Consider the following 25933-nt stretch of genomic DNA (forward strand, 5'->3'; position numbering starts at 1 on the left):
GTGTGTATGTATACCAATTTGTATTATGATATATTAGTAGTTTTGGTCATCCATAAGCGGCCACATTTTCTGTAAATACTAAAAAGTAAAAAACAATATGGCTGCCTGAAACAAGAATGAACACCCTATTAGAAAGAGACGCATTACTACTTTGAACCCTCTCACTCAGCTCGTTTTATTAAGTTAGTGCGCGGTCCAGTTTAATATACAAGTGCGTGGTAATAACATATAGTAGAAGACGTTTATTGAGTTCCCAGTTTTAATGAAATAATAAACACTTGTAACGTTATTTTTTAACTGATTATATTTCAGTGGGTTGAGAACTGGACTAAACACATTACAATAAACGTGGCAACATTACATAGTGATTTTAATAACTGTCAGTTTTGTACGATATTTAAAGTACAAAATCATTTATCTTACGACGAGCCATAGAATTGTAACTATAGATCATTCCCCGCTGGTTTTCCATTTTTTTTGTATTATTAAACCCTGCCTCATGTGAGCAAAGTTTTAGTCTAGAAAACGCATTACCTAAGACTAGGGTCTTAAGTGCAATAATACTCAGGCATACCTATAAACAAATACATTACAAAAATATCTGCAGTAACAGTGATATCTATTTGGTAAATACAAAGTGTTGGAACAATTTTCTGAGTTTAATATAACACCGACGTGGCCTAGAGGCTACACTAAAAATGTGTAGTCCATGTTAAAAGAAGATTTTTGAATCACTGTTTCGTTTTTTTAAATTCTGTTTCAGAGTCATTATTATTGCATTGAAAATATCGTTTCGAGGACGCCATATTGGTTATTGCTGCGACGCCATATTGTTTTGAAGAATACAAAATTTTATTGTGAATAAGAAGACGAACTTTCAATTAGTTACAATAATGGCTTGACCATATTTGGTCGGTGTACGGATCGCCATCTTTGAGGGCCAGATACGGCTCAGGTCAGACTAAGACGTAAGTTGACAGCATGGCAAGCTAGGTAAGGTGGCAGTAGTTCCCTGGACGAACTCTTGCAAGGCCCTCTGCCCCTACTATTAATATGCTTATGACATGGTAACATTGTTTTGTATGATTACAATATCCACATCGTCACATAACATCAGAGGAGATATTGCTCAAGCGTTTGTCTGTTTTACACAAAAAAAAATATGTTTTTTATGAGAAACAGTGATTCAAAACTCACTAATATTAATAATATCTCTAAAATATGTGTTATCTTGATCAGTACTAATTTGTAATAATTATAATCGTATTGATATAAATACACGTTGCAATAATAACATATATTTCAACAAATTGACATTGCTGTAAAAATGTTTCTTGATATTTTGCAAAACTAGCGTCAAGAGGAAACGATTATATTTGACAAATTATTCATGTGACTTTCAACGGTTTGTGAAGTTTTTCTTTTCACACCTTCAACAATAAAGTGAACTAAACAAACGCGTGTCAAGCGGTCGCAAATTTTACATTTTGTTTTTAAATTGACGAATTTCGAAATGGTAACACTTTTAGGAAAATGACAAAAAATAAACCTACGTGTCTACAGACCTGCCGTTTAACTGAGTCGTTTAAGTGAGGTGACAGTTTACGTCACAGTTATGTCGCGCTGCACACGGGATAATTTCAACAAGATTTTTCTGATGACATTCAATAGCAAGTTCATTGAAAAAAGTGCCCACTAAATTAGTCAATCGTTGTTATAAAAAACTATTTCATTGGTAATTGAAATGAATAGACAAACCAACTGGCACTTTTACTCACTGCATTTTTATTTTATTATCATTAAAAACTGGAGAAACATTTTTAGTTGGGTACAACTTGACTGTAATAAAAGTTATACGTCTTATTTTCATATAAAATAGAATTTAGACATATTTGACAATAGCCTTAGCATCTCTGGCTGGAGAAGCGTATATAATTTCTTTTCACCACTTCAAATGCCTTAAAAGTACGTCAATATAGCCTTACATGGCGAGACTAAATTGCATCATTTAATCTAAAAAAATACAAATAAAAAAGGAAACAGTACCTAGTTTTTTAATTTACTTCGAGTGACCTAGAAAAACACAAACAGCCAGTACTTGAGTCCAATCTCATCGGGTCCAAGAAAATTTTTCTGTGTTGGATCTTTATAATCATAACAAAACTAGTGGAGTTCTTTCGCAAAACATCTCAATATACATAATTACAACTAAAACAACGCTTAAGATAATCACAAAAACAAAAAAAGATAATTATAATTTAACATGATTTAAGATTATAATAATTCATCAAAGTAAATAAACCTACTGTTCCACAAAGATCGCTGCGCTGCGGAAATTCAATAGAAAAAAAGTGCTTGTGTGTGGACCCTTTTCATTAGGAAAATATTACGTTGTAAGACCACGCTCGGTTTTAGTTCCGTGCCTTTTCCGCATTGACGGTGGCGCCATATTATTTTCTCGCGTTAATGCGTTTCTGTATGGATCATTGTAGTTTCGCGCCGTAGCACTTGCGTCGTTCGAAAGACGTCATGATTGACAGCGACCGCTATTCAAGGCGTTTTGTTTAAAAAATACCGCTAAAACTTAAGAATTTTGGCTCATGATTTTGTTGGAAAGCCAAACGATTGAAATAATTTTTATTTTTTCTCGCAATCGAAGTGAATAAAGTTTTCACCTGACGATTAAAAGCCAATATAAACCCTCGGAATAATAACTACCTCGGGTGTATATTGGCTCGTTTTAGTCCCTCGATAAAAACTATACTATTAAATTTATTCTGTCATTTCCCAGTAATGTTACTTTTCGTTTTTCATCACTTTATTATTGAAAGTGCAATTTGTTATTATTCTTTTTACACCCACGCCTGCCGTGACGTTCAATGATAACTCGTACTACTTCAGCCGCGACATAAAGTCTCGTCACAGAGACTAACTGAGCGACACAAATCCTCTTATACAAACGTAAAGAATAAGATGAAACAGAAACCTGGAGCTCAATCTGGAATGCACGTGATATGTTCAGTTACCAACGACTATCTCTAACTTTCTTCATTACATTTAGGTAGAGCAAAGAATGATAATATTATACATATACATTTTTTTTTATTGACCATTTAACGCAGAATATTGGATGAAAATTGGTACCACGATTGTTTAATTGTCAATTTTGTATCTCTCTCTCTCTCTCTTCAATAGTCACGATGTCTGTGTTAACTGGTCAAACTCACAAAGTTGATAAGGTAAATATATCACAAAAGTATAGCTACGACGGGGAAGGTAATAACATAAACACCTTACATCAATGTCAAGTAAATTTCGCTATCTAACCCTAAAATGTGCCCTCCGAAGAGGCGTAGTCTCTATCGTAATCCTTCTTAAATGCCGTGTTGTCTTTTCCAATACCAATCTACTTTAAAAGATGAAGCCATATTTATCTAGATGCTTCAAGAACACCACCATACTTCTTAGCGAATCAATGGCTTATATATTTGCACAAACTACAAGAATTGTATGGGTTGATATGTCATACAATACACTCTTCTATTAGACACCCGATACAGAAGCGTGACAAATGTAGCTTCGCCTTAAAATCTATACCGTTAAATTTCATATTCGCTCGCAAACACACAAAAATTTGGACGTAAAAGGAGACGTAGATCAAGAATTCTGTTCAAAATTTAAACTAACCAATCGCATGGCAACGACATCACGTGACCAATCATAAGGCGAGAAGCACCGCGATACGACAATGACGTAATGACAATCTCAACGTGACTGAACTGTACCAAATTCTGTACTACTGATAGTAGTATGTACAGGCCATGGATTCTTCGATTGGCATACACGTACGTTAACTATTAACAGCCTCGTCTACATTAAAGAACGTTAACCTAATACTCGCTAACTAGTTTACTTTCAAATCGAGGCCTGAAACTTTTTTGTTTATTCAGAAGTTTTATCAAAACTAAAAATATTTTCCTACCATTATTTATGTTGAAGGGATACTTTATAAATGAATCAAATATTTTCATTACGAAGATTATGATACTGTAATAAAATCATTCTACAAAAATTCAAGTTGGCAATACTCGCTTTACTACACTTGGAGGACACTTAATTGGCAACACTACTTTTTTTTAAGTTTCAGCCAGCCCAAACTCCGAATGTGCATTTTTCACGCATGCTAAATGATTAAAAAAATCTCGAACAAACACTTTACAATAAATTCATCATTTTCAATAAATGTCCGAGAAAACTGTTTTTGCTCTTTTATAACATCACAGGTGCACCTGGATTTAGCGCGTGAGACGCAGAGTCCAGGTGACCCGAAGTGTTTGGTACGTTGTGTGTCTATATTCCAGCCCGATCGCATCACTAGAACGGTACAATTATTATAAACCCTGTTTCAAATAAGAAATCCTTAATGAAAAATACCAAACCACAAATATGCGCGACACAGTAGTACCATGAATAAAGCAGCTGGTAGAAAATCTGTATATTGGAAAATAGTATCTGCTTTTTTCGAATAACATGGAGTTATTCTTAGTTAGACTTCACTATAAAAAAGGATATCACGTAGCTTTGACAGGATTTAATGTTAAAAACAGGGCATTAAAGGCTGAGTATATAGTTAAAATAACACTTTGGGTACCAGGCGCGCAGAGACTCCGTGGAGTTAGGAGCTTGTAGTAGATGCCGCAGGCGTGCGAGGCGGCAGGAGCGGTCAGTGCTTGGTGGGCATGGTGATGGAGACGGGTTGCTCGTTGGCGACGAGGTTCGCGCGCGGCTTGGCACTCGGCGCGCCCAGGCCCGCCTCCAGGCCCGCTGAGGACCGCATGTCTTCGATCGACCCTCTGCGCGTGGCACACAGATTACGTTACATATGAAAAATATAAGAGATCGTAAATTTAAAAACAATCTATGCCATAAAAATATTCACGCTAAATTCTAAAAACAGATAGCATAAAAAGAAATTAAAAGATTTAAAAGAATACGCTCGTTCGCTGAAAAAGATCTAGCTGTATCGAAAACAAAATATTAGCCGGAACGACAGGAACAGAACGGAACGCAAAACAACATGTTTTTTATACAAAATTGATAATATCATATTATTATATATAAGGTGCTAACAAATTCGATAGGTATAATTTTAAAGTTGCAGTTCGCGTCAGGACCAAGTTAAAATGAACAAATTTCTCTTTCTCTTAAAATTTTATTTCTCGTACAAAAAACTAATTAATTCTTCCCAAACATAATCTATCCACACATGCATTTAACTGACGCGAAGATTAACAAAAGGTTTCAAAAGGTAACATTGACGACTTATTAAACACTTAGTAATATTGTCGTAACCCAGCGCACATAGCGAGCAGAGCTTTCTTAGTATCCGCTCAAATTGCACATTCCCGAGGAATTTGTCGGCCGTTCCTGGGGAAATTACCAAAAGAATACAATTCTACTGATCGTGACGAAAACCAAATTTTGAGTTTCGACCTACGGCCTGAGATAATTGAGGTCAAATATCATCATGTCAAGGGTATGGGGAAAATATTCAATTGTACAATATTGCACGAGCAATGTGCAAAACTGCGAAAAAAGAAAAACATTTCGCGAGCAAATGCGCAGAACTGTTAGAAAAAATAAATAAGAAAGATTGCCGCGCTTCAATTTCTTGACATTCCATAGTGCACACACAACCTGTGTTTCTACATGACTAACAAAAAACTAATAGATTTATTGTGATTATCTTACTTCAAAGTCATTACAACGAGGTAAGTAAAGTGGCTCTAAAAGTATCCGGACCCAATTTATTAGCAACCTGTATATTTTATTTTACGACTCATGTTGTTTTATTGGACCGCATTAGTATAGCGTACAAATAATAAGGTCCTCTCGGGTTCGGTACCTAATCTCCATAGCAATTTTTGTTATCTATGTATTCGAGTATATTATCGTGATATATTATTTAACATTTCATGACAATATACTTCCGACTTAAATAATAAAAACGACCACGAAAGTTAAGCAGAGAACTCTAACCTGAGAATTCATGCGTGTCTGCATAAAAATTATGAAAACTTGGTATGCCACAAGACAAAAAAAAAGAATGGCGGATCACAGTTCACCCATACAAAGAAATGTACTTGAAACAAGTTTAAAGAGATAGTGCAGTAAGTAGGACCAATTAAGGTGTTAAAGCGTTTTAAAGCATGCAGCGGGGCAAGGATTTATGTTGCCTTTAGTTTGGGCGCCAGACGTCGGGGTCCTCCATGAGGGTGGCGCTGTGGTCGAGCGGTGCGGCCCCGCCGGGCGGCGTGACACCCCCAGCCGCCATGGCCGCCATGTCATCCCGCGACGCCCTACCGCCGCGGACCACGTACAACAGCGGGAAAGCAGTCACACACACACACACTTTGGTTAGCCCAGTTACAAGCACACAATGTCAGTACAGTACCCCGAAAAGTTTTAGTTCAATGGTGAAATGGCAATGTAGGTACGCGTAGTATGGGATAGGACGTTATGTTTAACCTCCGACACAAAAAGAGGGGAGTTAGAAGTTTGAAGCCTTTGTCTATGTTTGCTGGTGGCATCGTATAGTCTGTCTTTTTTGAATTTCTCTTGTCATTTTGAAAAATGACAGTTCATTGTGTAAATGTGTTGCCCGCAAGCGGCTAGTGATTGCAGTTGATAAATATTCCATCGACTATCGACTGAATATTAGACTACTCAACTGCTCAACTACTTACATCAGAACTATCGTGTTTGGACTCTATGAATTGAAAAGTGACAAGTAGTTGGCTTATACATGGGTCAGTTTTAGAAGTACACTGTTTTGTATCTAGAGTTCTTCAAATTTCGATAGTTCTTTTTTTAAGTAAAAAAAATAGTAACGGTCCGTTATGAATGTGAATTATAATTATGTCTCATTATCGTTTGCGGAGTGCAAATGATGAGCGACTGTTCTGTGCTGACGTACAAAACCGCGTAAATGAACTTTATAAATGATAATTGATGTACTGTGTAATTACCCAGTTCCGATGAGATCAAACACCTTTTAATGTTCCGCTTTATTTTCCCGTATTGCGAATAACTGTGTACATGCATATATGTATAACTTAGGCATCCCAAATCGCATACTCGTATACTTTATATAAATCGTTCCTCTAAGCACCAACTGATGTTTTTATCGTAATTGAGAAAAATTTACCGTTTCTTTATTTATGATTTATAGATTTTAAGGGTGCGTACAGATCTGACGAAAGCGCCGCGAACGCGCTGCATGTGCGCTGCACGAGCACTGCACGCGTGCTGCATGCGTGCAGTTAAATACATGTTAAGTATGTATGGCGCGCGAACGGCACGCAAACAGATTGCACTACGTATTGTACGTGCGCAGCTCGCGAGCCTTTAGCAATCAGGCGCATTTGCGGAGCATTCACTGGACCTGTACACACCCATAGGCATACGTGGTTATTAGTAGTAAATGATTATCACTAATTAAATATCATAGAATAATAAGACAAGTATGATAATTCCATACAACGGTACCAACGCGACTTTTATGTGTAAGTGTTTTACGTGTACGCCCGCCGCGCGCACTGCATCCTCCTTACACACACACGCGCGCGCATAATCTCGCGGCGCACTCGCGTTGCATAGCACGGGTGACGCATGTGCCATTAATCATAGAATTGAAGCGGTCGATCGGTGTTTACAAAAAATCAATCAAATTGACGTGTTTATTGTTGTGTTTACGGTGATTTCAACAAAAGTATCTCAAATTCAGAATTGTTCAGCATTTCTATTTTATAATCAAGATATCAATCCGCGATACTGGTATAAACATATCATTACGTAAGAAGTAGGTACCTACACAAAGGTTATTTCAATATAGCACGCGTACACTGTGATGAATACCTCATTTTTCTCAAAATTATGTTCACAACCTTTAGGCACAACTAAAATAATAATGAAGATGTGTAGGCATTTACGCGCCGAGCAAGCGGAAGTTGTCCTACTTGCTTTCAACCGAACCCGAGACCTCTTTATCCAGCGCCCACAGAGCAAACCGTTAAAGTTAGTAAGTAATTAGTGATAATCATTTACGATCCACTCAGTTTTCATTTACCTCGTTTACTTATATGAATATTATGAACTTCGTTGATAGAACGATATTGCCACCAGGAGATACAGTTCAAGATGTGAACTGTTAAACCGAAAGAGGTTCTAAAATTCAAAAAAGCATTATCCAAAGGCATGTCGCTGCGTTATTTACAAAAAGCTTGAATTAGTAACTTTTTACTATCACCCAACTTTCGTAATAGAATCGTAGCACTTCACACGACTATTTGTATTTGATATATTTGGCAAATAATCACCATGTGTAGATGGCGTGTGTGACAAAGTATTCGCCTTGTTGGTCTATTCGACAAATACAGCAAACACCAAACTCGCGTTAACGTGCGCTGGTCGGTGTCTCGACGCACATCAAAGGAACCAAATAGGCAAATACGCAAGAAAACCGTCCACACTATGGTCGTATTCATTCATCGAGTGTATTACCAGAAATAGAGACGAAATAAGTCAATATAAACTCTCGTTTGCAATGAAATCTCAAATGAGAAAGCTGAAATAGTACAGCGCCAACAACTGACCCGTGTGTACGTCTCCGTATATTTCAAAAATATTCTATATTTATTGTAATAAAAATAATATCTCCAACTATGGGGCAAAGCTCAAGTTAAACTGGTCGATTTGAAATGAAATAATTGACGACACCCGTCAATTGTTTCGAATTCGGGCTGGCCAATCAGAGCGCAGTTGTCACAGTAATGATATGGCAGAATAGCTTTCAAACAAATTAAATGACATTTCATCTCTATTTCTGGGGTGATAAAAAAATCATTGGCCATTTTTTTCCCTGTGCATTCAGTAATAGAACACATTAGTTAAATAAAACAAAAAAAATCACCATTGTTTTGATGTTAACATTTCCCAATAATTTCTAACGTGTGGTTACCTCAAAATAGTGAATAAAAGTGAGCGATCGACACCGAGTTGTCTAGACGCATAGGCGCCAGCACGACGTTTTTTAGTTTATTTTCTTGTCATATAATATGACAATAAAATAAACTAAACAACTAATCTACACGTATTGCACTTGTCGGCAACGTGTAGCGCAATCTGGTGTCAGGTAACCGGCCGCGGAGTCGCCCAAATATGACTCCCTATAAACGAATTAAAATTTGCGTTGTGGCGGGACTCCAAACACATGAACTCGCGAGCTAACTCCGCCCACTGCACCACACCGTTCTTGTTGCTATAGCAACGGCGTCTGCTAATCATCGGGTGTCAATATATTGTTCACAATTTTTCATAAAACTTTAAGATCATAACTTATTTATTTGTTAAGATTTGAAAAAAACCGAACACATATTTTTTATTTTCATTATGCAGTATGCTCCTTTAAAATGATCAGTGGTTTTTTCTGTCAACCTGTATAGTACTCGATGTAATCATTATTTTAACTCCATGTGCAGACATGTTTATCTGTACGTCAAATATTTTTCCAAGTACATCAAACACCCAATAACGAATACAAGTAGCCAAGTGAAGTGCAGCCATTAGATATTAAAAAGTGTTAGTGTATACTGACTTCTTGCCGAGCGCCATCATGCCGTAGATGATGCCGGTGGCGAAGATGAGCCCGCTGCCTATCCACGTGCTGAAGCTCAGGAAGCACAGGAAGAACGGTGGCAAGGACACCCTGGAAAATCACATCATCTCATAGACATACAAAGACTGTGTACCTAACCTACCGACTTTACATCTTTTTTTATGATACCAAGTTTTTTTATGATAGGGGACGAACAACTCCTGCGTCTGGAGGTAAGCGACACACCTGTCTATAGCAGTGCCACTCAGAGCTTGCAAATATTTAAGGGGCACAGCCACTGCGCCCGTCACCCCGAGACAAAGTGACAAGTCCCGTGTGCCTGTAATTTCACAAGCACACTTACCCTTTAAAACCGGAACGCAGTAATGCTCAGATTACTGCTTGGCGGCAGAAATAAATAAATAATAATAAAGCACACACTCAACATAGCCCCGCACTAGGGAAACCCTGAGTCACGAGTGCCATGTACACACACATAGACAACCACAAATTACACCCAAACTCACGAGAGAAATAAATGTAGGCCATACAAATATTTCTCCCGGCATGGGAATCGAACCTGAGACCTCTGCGCGGTAGCCGTTCGGCCACTGAGGCAATATGTTTGGTTTCACTACTTCTCTGGACGAACTTTTCACAAGGAACTGTACTGCTACGTAACATCACACATACATACATCTCCTCTAACAGTGTAATGGTTCATAGTCCACAACCACGTTGACCTAATGTAAGCTGCGGCCTTTCATTAATAAAATATATTAAAGTACATTATCTTCATTAATATTATAATAATAGTTAATTAAATAGATATCCACTGAGAAGGCTTGAACAAATATCATAAACTGCTCTACAGATTTGTGCAGGTATCCTCACGATTAAAATAAAATAATAATGGCTGTCCCGAAATTCACGCAAAAAGTAATTTTGGTTGAAAGCACAGGTTTATAATTAAAAATTGTATTTTTTTTTATTGATCCGTGAAGTGCATAGTCGAATTTTTGCTCGACAATACACGGCTTTGCTGCCACATTCGCACTCTTTTCATGATAATTTCAATGACCGTTTTACATAACTGTGGCTGAATCACATTGATACAGCGCTCAATTTCCACCTTCAAGGCGTGTGTGGTGGTGGATTTGTTAACATAAACCTTCGATTTCAAAAAACCTCAAAGGAAAATGTGTATGGCAATAAGTTTGAACAAGACTCCTCGTCATGTAATTTCCTGATTGTGTGATTTCCCGTTTTGGTAATCGGAATTGGCCGCCCAGATCATGACTTATTTCTTTAGGGTATTTTGAAAACGAAGATTTATGCCAACAAACCCACTATCGTATCACCCACCGCCTTGAAGGAGGAAATTGAGCGCTGTATCAACGAGTTTCAACTACAGTTATGCAAATTGGTCACCAAAAATTTTCTGAAAAGAGTGTGCCAACAAAGCCGTGGCGGCCATTACCCGACATGCTTTACCACACATAACCCTATACCATGTACTTCATGGATCAATAAAACAATTATAATTTTTAATTATAAACCTGTGTTTTCTACCAAAATACTTCTTGCGTGAATTTTGGGACAGCCTTTATTATTTTCATTTAATCATGAGGATAGGTTTTAGCAGCAGTGGAGCTGCTTGTGAATGAGTTCGTCCAGGGAAGTACTGCCACCTTACCTATTTAATGTCAGCATTACTGTGTTCCGGTTTAGAAGGGTAAGGGTGCTGGTGAAATTACAGGGTGACGGGCGCAGTGGTAGTGCCCCTAAGATCTTTGCAATTTACGTTCCGTCACCTTATTATCTAAAAAAAGTTTATGATGTATGCGAAATTTGCAATCCGCACTGTGACCGCGTGGGAACTATAATAAAGAGTAAAAAAGAAAGTTTACAATAAACAATCTCAAATCTGACATCCAAAATGTTAAAAATATTTCTATAATATGACTAATCGAGACTCATATTATTATCAACAGATGATTGTTTCGAAACAGAGCTCATTATACCTACCACAATGTTATCAATGGAGGCTTAGTCATGGTCTGTGCAATTGCTTGTTGTAAGTATCATACGTGGATTGTGCCTTATGTACGTAAGCAATGTAACAGCCGCATTTAGGTGACCTGCTTTAACGCACGACAGGAGATTGTGCAAACGAAGCTTCAAATTCTCAACTACCAATAAGAGACCTACTTATCGGTTTTCTGTCCTTTTTAACCCACTTCAAAAATAGGATTGTTAACTCGAATGCTTATGGTTTTTTTGTATGTATTTTACGCAATGACTCCGCCATTTGTGAACTGATTTTGATGATTCTTTTTTTGTTGGAAACTCCTCAGAACTGGACCCCTAATCAGAACTCTTCGATATCTTAACCGAATCGTTCTCGAATCGAAGGGCGCTTTCCGAGCTATTCAGAACATTCGAGTTAAAACTCAAGTCCTGACTTGAGTATTGAGTAGAGTTCTGGAATACGATCCTTAGTTATTTAAGATAAAGTGCAAACTTAATGTATACTAGAACGACAATGGAAAATATTTATTGAGGATCCCGATAATTAAACGAAGACATGGCTCAAAGGACTTGTATCCTAGCCAAATCTTAATTTAAAAAACCCTGTATTGCGGGTGCCATAAACACACACATAGACAACCACAAAACTCACAAGAGAAATAAATGTAGGCCACACAAATATTTCTCACGGCCCGGGTATTGAACCCGGGGCCTCTGCGTTGCAGACCAGCATGGTAACCGTTCGGCCACGGAGGCCGTTAAAGCACTTGTATTATGGTAATCGGAAATGACTGTACCACAAACACCCACACAATATAAAAAAGTTAGTTTCTACATTGGCCCGGTCGGTGATTGAACCTGGGACCTCAGAGATGTTCACGTCACTTGACCACAGAGGTCGTCATGAGACGTGAGACGTTAACCACAAGGTTTGGCCACAGAGGCAGTTAGTATAAGCATAGCTCAGTAATGTGAGCATGTCGGGGTGCTGGTGAAATTACAGGCACATGGGACTTGCCATTTTATGTCTCAGAGTCGTATTCCAGAACTCTACTTAATGCTCAAGTCAGGACTTGAGTATGATTTCAAGCACTGGAAATACGACACTAGTGGCAAGGACTTGAGTATGATTACTAGTGCTTTAAATCATACTCAAGTCCTGACTTGAGCATTGAGTAGAGTTCTGGAATACGATCCTAAGTGTGACGGGCGCAGTGGCCGATCCGATCTTAGAGGTTTTAAAGTTCTGAGTGGCACTGCAAGTGTCATGGACAGGCGTGTCGCTTACCACCAGGCACATGGCTTGTTCGTCCCGTCACTTGGTAATATAAATAATAATTATTTTATTTAGAACTATGTTTGTGTGTGCAATATCTTAAATAAGTGTAAACCTATGCACAGGTCATCGAGTATATAACCAGAAATAGAGCCAGCCCGAATTCGAAACAATTGACGGGTGTAGTCAATTGTTTCACTTCAAAACGACCAATTTAACTTGACCTTTGCTATAATGGACGAAAATTTATAAATTACATATTTAATATTTAATGACCGATGAAATTTGATTCAGTTTGTTTTGTAATTAGCTATTTTGCTGTTTTCCCCACACCACCGAATGGAAGAGCACGCCATTGTTATATATATTATCTTTATTACAATAAATATAGAATATTTTTGGAATATACGGAGACGTACACACAGGTCAATTGTTTGTGCTATTTCAGTTTTCTAATTTGTGATTTCAGCGCATACGAGAGTTGATATTTAAAAGTGATATAAGGTCCATTTACCTGATGAGTTGCCAGGGCTGGATGGGCCTTATTTCGTCTCTATTTCTGGTTATATACTCTATGGTGCAATAGGAAATTATTCTTTAATCTACAACTCACCCAATGTAAAGAGCGGCCTTATTCCAATAAGGCCGTGACTCCACTTTATCAGACAACGTTTGCACGTAGTCTATGAAGAAACAGCAGCAGGGCGCCTCGCAGACCATCACGATGAACCCCGCGAACATCTGCCAAATGCCGGCTATCACGCAACCTGCTTGCAGCAGGAATATGCCTGTGCAGTTGAGCAGCCCGAAGAGAATAGCCACTGGAATCAAATTTAAAATGTGTATACAAATCTATATCAACCCATTTATATGTCCCACTGATGGGACTCCTCCCAGGCGAGGGTTTTGGAGACTTCACAGGTTGTTGGAGGGTTGTGACTTCCTTCGACGTGCAGATTTCATCACGATGACGTTTTTCGTCACGAAAAAACTCGTGGTAAATTTCAAATTATTTTTTTAATTTATTAGTTATTTTACTTAGTTACATTTAAAATGTTACATGCACCCAGTAAGAGCGGTTACACACGGCGGGTTTTGACAGCGATGCATGCGCGCGACTGCATCGATACAAACGCGCGATTGTATACATTTGGAATTTGCAGGCGATTCAAACAATCAATCAGCCTATTGCAATCCACTTCTGGACATAAGCCTCCCCAACTGTACGCCATAGTGCCCGATCACCCGTTTTCCGCATCCAACCACTACCCGCGATCTTCTTCAGATCGTTGGTTCATCTTGCAGGGGGACGCCCTACGTTACGTTTGCCGAGACGTGGTCTCCGCTCGAGAAACCGTCTACTCCGTCGCAAATCGGTCCTGCGACAAGTGTGGCCAGCCCACTGCCATTTCAGCTTGCTACATTTCTGGACGATGTCCACTACTATAGTCGGATAACTTCGTTCCGGACTTTGTCTCTTAACGAGATACCCAGCATAGACCTTTCCATAACCCGCTGAGCGACTTGTAGTTTGTGAGTCAGTTTCACTGTCATATTCCACGTCTCGGTTCCGTAAGTCATGACCAGTAGGACGCATTGGTTGTAAACCCTGGTTTTCAGGCACTGCGGGAGTGGTGACGAGAAGACATAACGCAGTTTCCCAAATGCTGCCCAGCCCGGCTGCACTCTCCTAGCTATTTCACGCTCGAAGTTGTCTCTGCCTAGTTGCAGGGTTTGCCCGAGGTAGACATATTCTCGGACAACTTCGAGCGTTTCGCCATTAATCGATTGCAGGCGATTGCATCGATAGAATCGCGCGCTTGTGTCGATGTAGTCGCGCGTTTGTATCAATGCAGTCGTGCATTTCGAAAGTGTAGCGATGTAATCGCGCGTTTCAGAAACGCCGCAGTGAGTAACCACTCTAAGAGAATAACAAATGATAATAATTCTTATAAGCTAAAATTAATAATACAATTTCAATACAAGTAAATAGTTACATAAGGGAAGCAATATTATTTAGAGTCATCTTCAAAATATTCATCAACTGAGTTAATGAATATTTTATAAATAAATAGCATGTTTAATTTGTTTTTATTGCAATATGTGGACTTTCTTTCTGTTGTTTTTAGTGTGTTGGCAATTTGTTATAGATTTTACCTGCTCTATAATGTGGGATATTTCGATACGGGGTATTGGTAAGACTAAATATGTATTTCGGCGCACTTTTAACAAATTCAAAACTAGTAATATTTTTGGTTACCAAATTTATTGTTTTAATTAAATATATATAAGGAAGTGAGTATATGTTCCTTTATAAAAATTGGTTTGCAGCCATTTCTGGGTCGAATATCATGAATATGCGAATACAATTTTCTTGTATAATGAAAAGATCTTGTCAGTACTGTGACCCCATAACAAAATACAGGAGCCAAGCAAACGCATAGGCGTAATAGGCTGACTGGGCACACTCTACTTCTGCGTTACATTTTATATAATAGTGATAGTGTATAGATAAACTGTGATAATTTGGTATTTTATGTTTTTACATACATACATATACTTCACGCCTTTTTCCCATCGGGGTAGGCAGAGACAACGTTCTTCCACTTGCTACGGTCCTGACACACATATTTCGCCTCATCAACACGCATCAATGCTTTCATACACGCTCGTCGGTTAAGGGTACTCTTGACCTGGCCGTTATTTAGGATGGCCTCAATTTGGTCATGATAAGTTCTCCTTGGTCGGCCCATACCAACTTGCCCGCTCATTCATTCTTTCATTCATTCTCTCTACATGTTCGAACCATCTAGGCATCCCTTTCTCTATCTTTGTCACTATATCTTCTATCTTCTTCCACGCCGCAACGCTCTCTTATCACACTGTTCCGTAATTTATCCATCTGAGTCACTCGAGACATACTCCTCAAAGCTCTCATTTCTACTGCATTAATTCTATTTTCATGCTTCTTCTGCCAAACCCAACATTCACTACCATACATAAGGGTAGGAATCAGCATCCCCCCATGCACAACCAATCGTGCCTTTTTAGACACCTTCTGGCTGCCTATGAAGGTATGCAAGGCACCATTCTCCTGATTCCCTCCGTTCACTCTTCTTTCAATATCTCACATAAACATAGAACCCTAATACACAAACTCTTTCACTTGTTCCACTTTCTCTTCTTCAATCAATATCGTGCCATTCGTCATTCGTTTATGTTTTTACATTTTTGTTTACATTTTTCTACTTTAGACCTGTTCCCACTAGATCGTGACGACAATTTATCGGTTCACGGCAGCCATCTTGTCGTTTGCACGACAGAATCGTTTGAAGCGGCGATTAAATGTCGTCATATTTTTATCGTGCCGTTTCATTTATCGTTGTACGACTATCGTTTTAGCTCTTCCCATTGTCACGACAGTCTGTCGTCGTAACTACAAAAAATCATGAACGACAGTTAATCGTGTCGTAACGTAGACAACTTCATTTAAATATACAAGCCACGACACTTCAAATTGCACGACTGTATTGTGTCGTCACGACATAGTGGGAACGCGCCCTTAGTTGTTACTGATTTCAAATGTATTTTTTCCTTTTGGTATGGTTTGAATTGATTTAATTCAGTTTTTTTTTATTATTTGTTGCTAAGTCACGATCCACAGAGAGCCACAGATAAATAGTATTAAAATTTCGACTAGTTCTGAAAGATTATTATTGGGACATTTAAAAAGTAAAGAAACGGTATCTGCGAAAAGAATACACAATTGATCTGTTATTTTTGGCAATTCATTCCCTTCGCACCTCACATTACGTCTGTTTGAGACCACCCACACAACACACACACCACACACGCACACACACCCACACATAGTTCACAAACTGTATTGTTAGTTTAGTTAGTTCATACATTTAAATTTTCTTTTCTTTTTCACTATTGTATAACCTTAATATTAAACTTAATTTTAACCTCTGCAATCATAGTATTAAGAGAAAGAGAAAGTTGTCTGTGGTGAGAGACCTGGTATCCTATATTACAAGCTTATGCTTAGTTTAGGTCTTTTGCAAACATAATATAAACACTATTTTTGTCTATCTTTCTTTTGTTCATGTTCAGTTGTTATGTTTGTGGAGAGAATACATTATTATTATTATTATTGAGAAATAGTTTTTGTGGTTTTTCTACAAGTACGTAAGTAAACGTGTCTGACGTCATAAAATTGGATGACGCAATTAGAATGAGGACACATACTGGTACAGAACATAAATTTAATTGCCTCGGTGGCCAAACGGTTACCATACTAGTCTGCCACGCAAATGAACAGAACAGTTGTTACCACAAAAGTATCCCGACAAAAGACCCCGAATAGCGAAAGCTAGTTGCATGCACACTGCATATGACAGCCCACACTCAATACAACCTTGAACGTCCCGCCGAGACGTCACATAGGTGCGAATTTGCAGCCTTGTATTATCTTTTGATGATATTTCTTTTCTAATACCAAGTGATAGAGCGAACAAGTTGTGCGCCTGGCAGTAAGCGTCACGCCTATCCTTAACTGTTGGAGTGCCAATCAGAGCTACAAATCGCAAAGAGGGGCACTACCACAGCCCACGTCACCCTGAGACATAAGTTAACAAGTCCCATGTGCCTGTAATTGCCTCAGTGGCCGAACGGTCCCCATTTAACTGTCACGCAGAGCTCTCAGGTTCGATTCGCGGGTCTGGAGAAACATTTGTATGGCCTACATTAATTTCTCTCGTGAGTTTGGGTGAAATTTGTGGTTGTCTATGTGTGTGTCCATGGCACCCGCGACACTGGGTTTCCTTAGTTCGGCTATTAGTGAGTGCGTTATTTATTTAAATAAGAGGGAAATTTCCGAGGCTACATATAGAAACACGACGCGTAATAATTATAATCTACAAAGAGATGCAAAGAATGTTTATGAAGCGAGGAAATAAATGCTATCAGTCTGTTATCACTGAGTAACACAAATAAGATACTAATAGCGCAATTTGGCAAACGTTGAATATACTATGAGGCTTTAGTAAACTAAATTTTTATGTGCTTGGGTCGTATCTTTGTATCTGGTTTTTCGACGACTTTGTAGCCGTAGCGCCATCTATGAGAGATCTATGTCATTTCATTACTCAGTTAGATACCTTTGAAGCTACCTGCCACGGCTAGAGATGTCGCTATTCATTGTATTTAAATTTTATTGAATTGATATTAAATTATTTTTATATGAAATTATTCCACTAGTTTGTTATAATACAAAGATCGAAAGACTCAGAAAAAATCCTTCGACTCCATAGAAAAATTCGTGAGGTCCGCTGGTTCGTTCCGTGGCTTACTTGGTATAGCGTCTGGCACGGTATGCAAGAAGACGTCGGTTCGGATCCGGATCGAAGGATTTTTTTCTAAGTGTTCGATCTTTGTATTAATAATTATAATAAATAATATTTAATTAATAAATACGGCCACTGCTGAAATATGGATATCAAGTCAGGAGCCCTTATTTCCAAAAAGACCCAAATCTTCTTGAAAACGTTCAAAGGAAGGCAACGGAAATGCCGCAGGCTCTTGGTCGCAAATCCTATCAGGAAAGACTGCGCGTTAATACGCGCCTTGCTACTCTGGAAGAAAGACGCCTTCATAGTGACGTCATCGAGACTTATAAATTCTGATGTGTCAGTACGATCTACCAGACGTACAAAACTTTTTTTAAAGAAAACTTCAATCATCAAATTTTAGTAGCAGTAGAGCTCCTTGTGTAAGAGTTCGACCAGGGAAGTACTGCCACCACTATTTCTGCCGCCAAGCAGTAATGTAAACATTACTGCGTTCCGGTTTGGAAGGGTAAGGGTGCTGGTGAAATTACAGACACATGAGACTTGTCAACTTATGTCTCGGGGTATAGGGCGGGGTGGCAATGCCCCTCAGATCTTTGTGATTTAAAGGTCTGAGTGGCACTGCAACTGTTAGGAACAGGCGTGTCGCTTCCCACCAGGCGACACGACCAGTTCAACCCGTCACTTAGTATTATAAAAAAAAATGTGGTCACCATCTCAATCTAGTTCGTGCTCTTTTCAAAACACCTGCTGCACACATTTAATTCAGCAACAGAATGGTGCATAATTGGAACATGCTACCGGAAGATGTTGTTTCTGCTGTCTCTGTTAATGCGCCCAAAAACAAGCTCGACAACTGGCTACGAAAGAGTGAATTTGTGCTAAAAAAGTGAACTGAATCTAAAACATATTAATTCAACACTCTTATTTAGACTTATCAGCGAAAGCTGCTCGTCTATAATCAAATAAATAAATAAATAATAAAAAAAAATTTTGGAATTTCATGCAACAGAATCCTCAACAGGTTTAATGATAAAACAATTTTTTTTTTGACAGTTACTAAGTGGTGATTTTGTTAAACTATTTTTTTGTTTTTGTATTTTTTCTGTTATAAGAAATTGAAATATTTAATATTTATTAATTTTTATCTACCTTCTTTAATAAGATTGAATTCCAGAATTGGAATGTTTTATGACAGATAAATCGTATGCATAATTTCGTTAGAGACTGCTTATATTGTGTTATGTATGGATCCCTATTACCTATCGAAGATTAGATTACAATTTGATTGATACTATAGTAAAGCATGAATTTTTTTCGTGTAAATCGCAAATACATTGAATTGTTATAGTTTTCCGAGCGGATTGCCCGGATTCGCTTCAAAATCCGTTTTCGAAATCCGGATTTCAAATATATTGCGAATTTGCATTCCCTAGTCGCCATCTCTGCGATTTCCGGCCGGGTAGAAAACTAACTAACCGATGGATTCACGTCGCGTCCGATCGGTTAGTCTGGAAATCTTTGGGGGGACCTATGTTCAGCAGTGGACGTCTTCCGGCTGATATGATGATGATGAGCCTAATTGGAGAACCGTTGCTTCTGAATCGAGAGGTTAGACTGAATAATGCTACGTTCTAATTTATGCTCTTTATTGCCATTTTCCTCATGTCATTTAGTTTAGTTCATGTCTGTAAACAAATTCATAAACAGAAAGTGAGGTCAATACCCACTAAGTGAAACAAAATAAATAACTCTGTTGAGACAATAAGGTGATCTTTTTTCTGCACCTGCTTATAATCTTAATATAACAAAGTATATGTATAAAGAGCCTTCCACGACTATGCCACCTGGAGGGAGAGTAACTTAAGTACTGTAGTCTAGGCTCTACTCTATGAGTAGAAGTACTGGCTGAGTGAATATAGATTTGTATTTAGAATGTGTTTTAAAAAATAGGATAGGAAAAGAACAACATCTTGACAGATCTAGAAGTAGCCTCCATAAGTGAATATGTGAAAAACACAATGAATATCTAGTTATGAAGATAACCCCAGGTTATATTTATAAAGTACCTCTTGCTACACGACCTGAGCTAAATTTCAATGAAAGAAAGTTTTATTGAGATTTTAAAAACACTTCAAACTGGATTCAAAGATTTTTAAATAATCCCCCAAACATGCCACATGTGAAAAAAAACACCAGTAATTTTACAATACTGATAGAAAGCCTGAATCATAAGGATTGTTTTCTTCCTTTGTTCAAGTGATAATGTCAGCTGTCATGAATGTGGTAAAGTCAGAGAAAGGGCTATTCATTTTCCTGACCAAAATTTCAAACTAAATGTTAAATTTCATGGCCTTCCTTTTATTTAAGATGCTATGTTATTTAGAATTCTCCTTGTGAAAGGATGAACCCTTTGCAGGGAAATACAGCCACCTTACCTATTTCTGCTGTCAAACAATTATGTGAGCATTACTGTGTTCCGGTTTTAAAGGGAAAAATTACAGGCATATGGGACTGGTCAATGAAACTTGTGCATCCGTCTCAGGGTGACGGGCACACTGGCAGTGCCCCTCAGGTCTTTGCGACTGAAAACTCTGAGCAGCAATGCAACTGTTACAGACAGGCGTGTCGCCTACTACCAGATGCGCGACATGTTCGTCCCATCAGGAACCATCCATATTTATATGTTATTGTTATATTTGTAGCATTTGAGGGCTCATATTTTAATTATTAAAAAAATATATTCATAAAAAATGGTTAAAAAGAGTAATGATCTCTGTTTGCAAATGAGCTATGAGAGGACCAGAAAGACTTCAGCATTGCTGATAATACTGTGAAATAATAATGAAGTAGATAAATAATGAGCAAACAAACACAATATGACGGTAAACGTTTAAGATGGTAATTGGACATTTTTTTATCAGTTTAATTACACTGTACTGGACATACAAAGCTTAATACAAACACATGAATACTATAAAAATGATGCTGTTCAAATGTAATTTAGACTGACAGATGGATCCTTCAAAAATCTAAGTACACATATGGAAAGACAAATTTTATACATGTATGAAAAATATTTAAAATAAATTCTACACTTAAACTGGTACCAATTGCACTATGTAAACAAAGGCATTAATTTCAATTACCCGTCCAAGTTAATGGAGCCAGAGACTGGAGTCATCACTGATAAGATAATGGTAATCATCACCAAGGCATTAGCTTATAATATGCCAAAAATGGACCATATAATAGGGTCGAGTTCTAGAGTCTCGTAACGGAATAAATTATACGTACGGAAGCTTCCAACCGTCCCCAACCCCCGTCCAGCGTAGCGCATCCACCAAGGGACGTCATCTTTCTGGACATTATCGCCCCCCGGCCGGGACATCAACGACGTAAGCTTGTCCGTCAACGACTGCAACAATTACGCTCATATTACACTCCTAACATAGAAGGAATACTGTTAATTTAATAATTTCGAATTATTTTTACCATTTCTGCAGAAAATCAATTCACTGCCCTGTCACTTGTCAAAGTTGACCAACAACTGTGAGTTGAGTTGTTTTCATTGAACCAATGTCAAACCAATGTCGAGTCATCATCGTCGGCGTCATTTTTACGGATACTATAATTTATGGTAATTTTTAACAGTAACTTTTGAAAGCAGTTGATTTTTTTGCCTGCTTATTTGTAATTTTTATTTGTGAACTCGTTAGAACAAAGTAAAAATCATTTTAGGAAAATTATAAAGACATTGAAAACAAAATGTGGAAGTAGATACGTTTCGATATTTTCTTAGCACTTCGAAATGTTCAAAATAATTTTGCCCTTCAATTTCAATTTTAGTATCATTTAATAGTGCCTGGTACATTTTTTAAGCTCATTTATTATACTATGCTTTTTTGTTGGTAACGTATTAGTTTTTATGTTTATCAAAAAAGAATATATTTTTTATTATAATTTTCACTAAAATTATTGATGTGAACATCAAAACGCTCTCATTCATGTCGGTCGGCTTTGAGCGGATCGCTTTTGTAATTTTTGCATAGTTTTTGCATTAATTACATTGTTGTTGCGAATTTGGGAGTTGTTTTTGGATTCATGAGGAAAGTGGAGGATTAGAGTAGAAATGCAACCGACGGCGATGCTCCCGAAACTTACGGAGACCACACAAACTATGTGAGTGACAGTTTCTCGAATTTCGTTTTTTCCTTTCTGTCCCTGGTGTGTTGTTGTATAAAGTGCGGACGACAGTAATTTTGAGAGGATGCTTTATTGCTACATCCTGTTGGTGGAGAGAAGCAAGCGTGTATTGTAAAGCGACGGAAAATTCTTCGAATAACCTGTTGCTGACAATGGCCTTTTTGCTTTGTTATAATTTATTTTCTGGCCAAGCCTTGTAACCCAAGTTTCTTACGATTAAACCATAAGCATTCTTCTCTTTAAACCTCGTGCTGTACCAGGCAAAAACGCGGTAATAATAATTATACTTTGATATCAAATCTAACAATGGTAAACAATCTTTCCACAGATCCTTCTCTGAAGGAGAAGATGGATGCAATATGACAGGCGAGGTGTACGCCACTGACGTAGTGGTAACCACAAACGCTGGCACACACAGTCATGGCAGTTCCAAGGTGAAGCTTAAAAGTCTGGTGGACTACAACTGGGAACCGCGTCTGTACTCCGGACAATTGCTAGCTGTACACCTTAGCGGAAAATACTTGGCTTACTGCATCAAGGGTATGGATTTGGATAAACCTGATCTGTTCTTATGACATATTTTAAAGTTTTGGCTTTTAAAATTTGCAGTTTCTGAACAAAAACTGATAAATGTCGATTCTAATGCTTTCTAGTCTTATTGTAAGGATTTGTCACATTGTGTTCAGATCCATCCATTTCAAACATATTTTTAAAGTAGATTTGGTGGATGATGTTGGAAATTATTCATAAAAATAAACAAAAACTACCTTTTAGCATGTGTAAAGACGAACAAGTCAAAATGTGGCTTATCGGTTTTTGTTCTAACACTTAATTCTGTCATTGCAGTAATGTTAACTTTGTGTAATATCTACTGCAAATCTAAGCTTGTTTCCGAAATTTCATATTCTACTTGTACATATTTTGCATGTAGCTGTGTTGTTTTAACAATTTTTTGCATACATCTTTAAGACAAAAAATTTGTTCTCTAAAGTAAGTCTTTGTTACCAGCACCAAATGCTATGAACCCTGGGACATGGTGTGGTATGGTGCGAGTGGTATACAATCCAGAGCCTGGATCTGATAGACGTGCACTCATTAAGGGCATGAAAGGGGAGGTAAGTCAAATTCTATTAATATTTACCTCTAAATTACATGTCTGATTTGAGTGTTGTCTATGTTTGTAATAATCTCAAGTTTGTAATAGCTTAAAATTGTTGAGTAATTTGTACAGGAGATGTGGTTCTAAAACTTAATGGTTTTAGAACCACATCTCTCTTATCTTTAGTTGGTTCTATAGCTTATACTTACTAATATCAGTAGAGCCCCTTCTTAGAGAGTTCATCCAGGAAGTACAGCTTACCTTATCGATTACTACCGCCAAGCAGTTATGTGAACATTACTGAATTCCGGTTTTGAAGGGTAAGGGTGCTGGTGAAATTATATAAGTATAATGCACACACTCAACATAGCCACGCACTAGGGAAATCCTGTGTCGCGGGTACCATGGACACACATATAGACAACCACAAATTACACCCAAACTCATGAGAGAAATAAATGTAGACCATACAAATATTTCTCCTGTCTCGGGAATCGAACCTGGGACCTCTGCGTGACAGTCTGGCATGGTAACCGTTCAGCCACCAAGGCAATTAGGCTCAACTCACACGAAGCGCCGCGTTGCGTCCTGTTCAACTACAACGCCTTAAGCCAACGCCAAAGGTGACGACGATCCCATTAGTGCGCCCGGAACACAGTGTGGTCAGCGTCTGACGTCTCACTGCGCCCAAGTAACGCGCAGCGACGCGCGAAACCGCTCGACTTCAACCAAGCGTCAACGACACGCGATTCCATATTTGCATAACACAAATTTGTACCTTAATAATGGGAGAATAGAGATTAATAAGCTATAGGCGAAAAACTCTGCGCCAGTGTGAGTTGAGCCTTACAGGCACAAGAGTGACGTGGGCTATAGTAGTGCCCCTCAGAACTTTGCGATTTGTAGCTCTGATTGGCACTCCAATAGTTATGGATAGTCGTGTCGCTTACTGCCAGGCGTACAACTTGTTCTCTCCATCACTTGGTATTAGAAAAAAAATTACATTAAAAGATAATATAAGGCTGCAAATTCGCACCTGTGTGACGTCTCGGCGGGACGTTCAAGGTTCGTATTGAGCGTGGCCTGTCACATGCGACTACTGTGTGCATGCAACTAGTTTTCGTTGGAACGGGTCATTTTGTGTTCTGACCAATCAGAATCGGTCTCTCTAGGACTAGCATCTTCGCAGGGATAGTACACAGATACTTCTGTGATAACAACTGTTCTTTACTATGTCATAATGTCTTTCTAAGTGCAAACACGGCCAGAGATTTCATATCATCATTCATTAAATAAAATAAGTCATAATTATGCAGTCACTCCCTTCAATAAACAAGTCTCAAATCTAAAAAATCGTATTCTTCTAACTATACGTCAATATCTTCCCATTCCACATTTATATACACATGCAACCTCTTTCACTGGCAAATCTTCACGCACTAAATAAGACACCACCTGTAAGAGCCTGTGCCCACGACGTATTTTATACGCGCCGTAAACGCGCATATGTTCGCGCATTTTGATAAAAGATAGTTTCAATTTTAGTTTTGTTTGTTAATTTCATTTAGTTTTTTGAAATGAAGCAACCACATGAAATTGTAAGTGTAAACTCCAGTGGAGCTTCTTACTTGCAACGCGGTCGATGTTTGAGCGCGTTTGAATCGATTCACTACAGCGCACATACGCGCAAATTACGCCGTGTGGAAATGTTGAAAAGATGTGTAGGAAATGATAATTTTAATATATGCTCCGGAATCTTATTGTAAAAAGTATACAGTTCCCTATATAAGAATTGTTTACCTTCATTTACCGAAATCTTGGTACCATAAGTTTGGACTTAGTTCTAAGGTTAATATTATGGATATCTTCTTTCTTAATGTAATGATGTACATATATATTTTTATGTTCTGCGAGAGCTGTAAGATAATTTTCGAATTATTTTCTTATGTGCAGGTGCAAGATTTGGCCTTTGCTCACATCCAGAGCGAAGTGGTGTTGGCTTGTATTGACGAACAGGGCAATTTCTATGTCCATGAGATAGAAGTCACAGATAGTGGCCTGAGGTGAGTTAACTAAGCTGCTCTGTGGAAACTTGTGAACAATAGAATATCGACCCCTCCTATGAAAGTATCTAAAGTCAAAATTGCCAGGTTTACCGGGGTGCGTTTTAAAGTTTTGAATTTACTGAAATGAGCGTAAAACGTGACTGAGTTTTATTCGGCAAAGCGCGTTACTCACAGAGAGTATTATAAAATCCTAGATATTGGTTAGATGAACAACCACAATATATATTGTGAAATGCTAAAGTCACGTGT

The 25933-nt window shown here is 38.1% G+C and overlaps 2 protein-coding genes across 2 annotated transcripts in view; one reads left to right on the forward strand and one right to left on the reverse strand.

Annotated features, from left to right (window-relative positions):
• Nucleotides 1-6: 6 nt before the first annotated feature.
• On the reverse strand, nucleotides 7-21930 carry LOC113232686 (calcium channel flower). The gene is made up of 5 exons (XM_026467462.1): nucleotides 21862-21930; nucleotides 21611-21731; nucleotides 13576-13783; nucleotides 9656-9766; nucleotides 7-4853 (listed from the first exon to the last, which is right to left on the reverse strand). Exons 1-5 carry the CDS (start codon nucleotides 21928-21930, stop codon nucleotides 4724-4726), a joined length of 639 nt encoding a protein of 212 aa, XP_026323247.1. The 3' UTR covers nucleotides 7-4723.
• Nucleotides 21931-22445: 515 nt separating this feature from the next.
• Nucleotides 22446-25933, forward strand: part of LOC113232707 (enhancer of mRNA-decapping protein 4) — a 34325-nt gene continuing 30837 nt past the window's right edge. Inside the window, exons 1-4 of the mRNA XM_026467488.1 lie at nucleotides 22446-22495; nucleotides 22848-23059; nucleotides 23528-23634; nucleotides 25572-25681. Coding sequence (XP_026323273.1) covers nucleotides 22446-22495; nucleotides 22848-23059; nucleotides 23528-23634; nucleotides 25572-25681 — 479 coding nt within the window. The remainder of the gene's footprint in view (nucleotides 22496-22847; nucleotides 23060-23527; nucleotides 23635-25571; nucleotides 25682-25933) is intronic.

This window comes from Hyposmocoma kahamanoa, unplaced genomic scaffold, assembly GCF_003589595.1.
Source record: "Hyposmocoma kahamanoa isolate Upper Pololo Valley unplaced genomic scaffold, ASM358959v1 102, whole genome shotgun sequence".
In the NCBI taxonomy this organism is placed as follows: domain Eukaryota; kingdom Metazoa; phylum Arthropoda; class Insecta; order Lepidoptera; family Cosmopterigidae; genus Hyposmocoma; species Hyposmocoma kahamanoa.

Excerpts from the sequence above, each read along its gene's own strand:
- LOC113232686 (XM_026467462.1), bottom strand. The coding sequence starts at position 21,930 with ATGACGCCGACGATGATGACTCGACATTGGTTTGACATTGGTTCAATG. Across the intron at positions 13,784-21,610 it reads GGGGACGGTTGGAAGCTTCC|TGGCTATTCTCTTCGGGCTG; the intron begins GTACGTATAATT and ends ATTTGATTCCAG. Across the intron at positions 4,854-9,655 it reads ATGATGGCGCTCGGCAAGAA|AGGGTCGATCGAAGACATGC; the intron begins GTCAGTATACAC and ends TGCCACGCGCAG.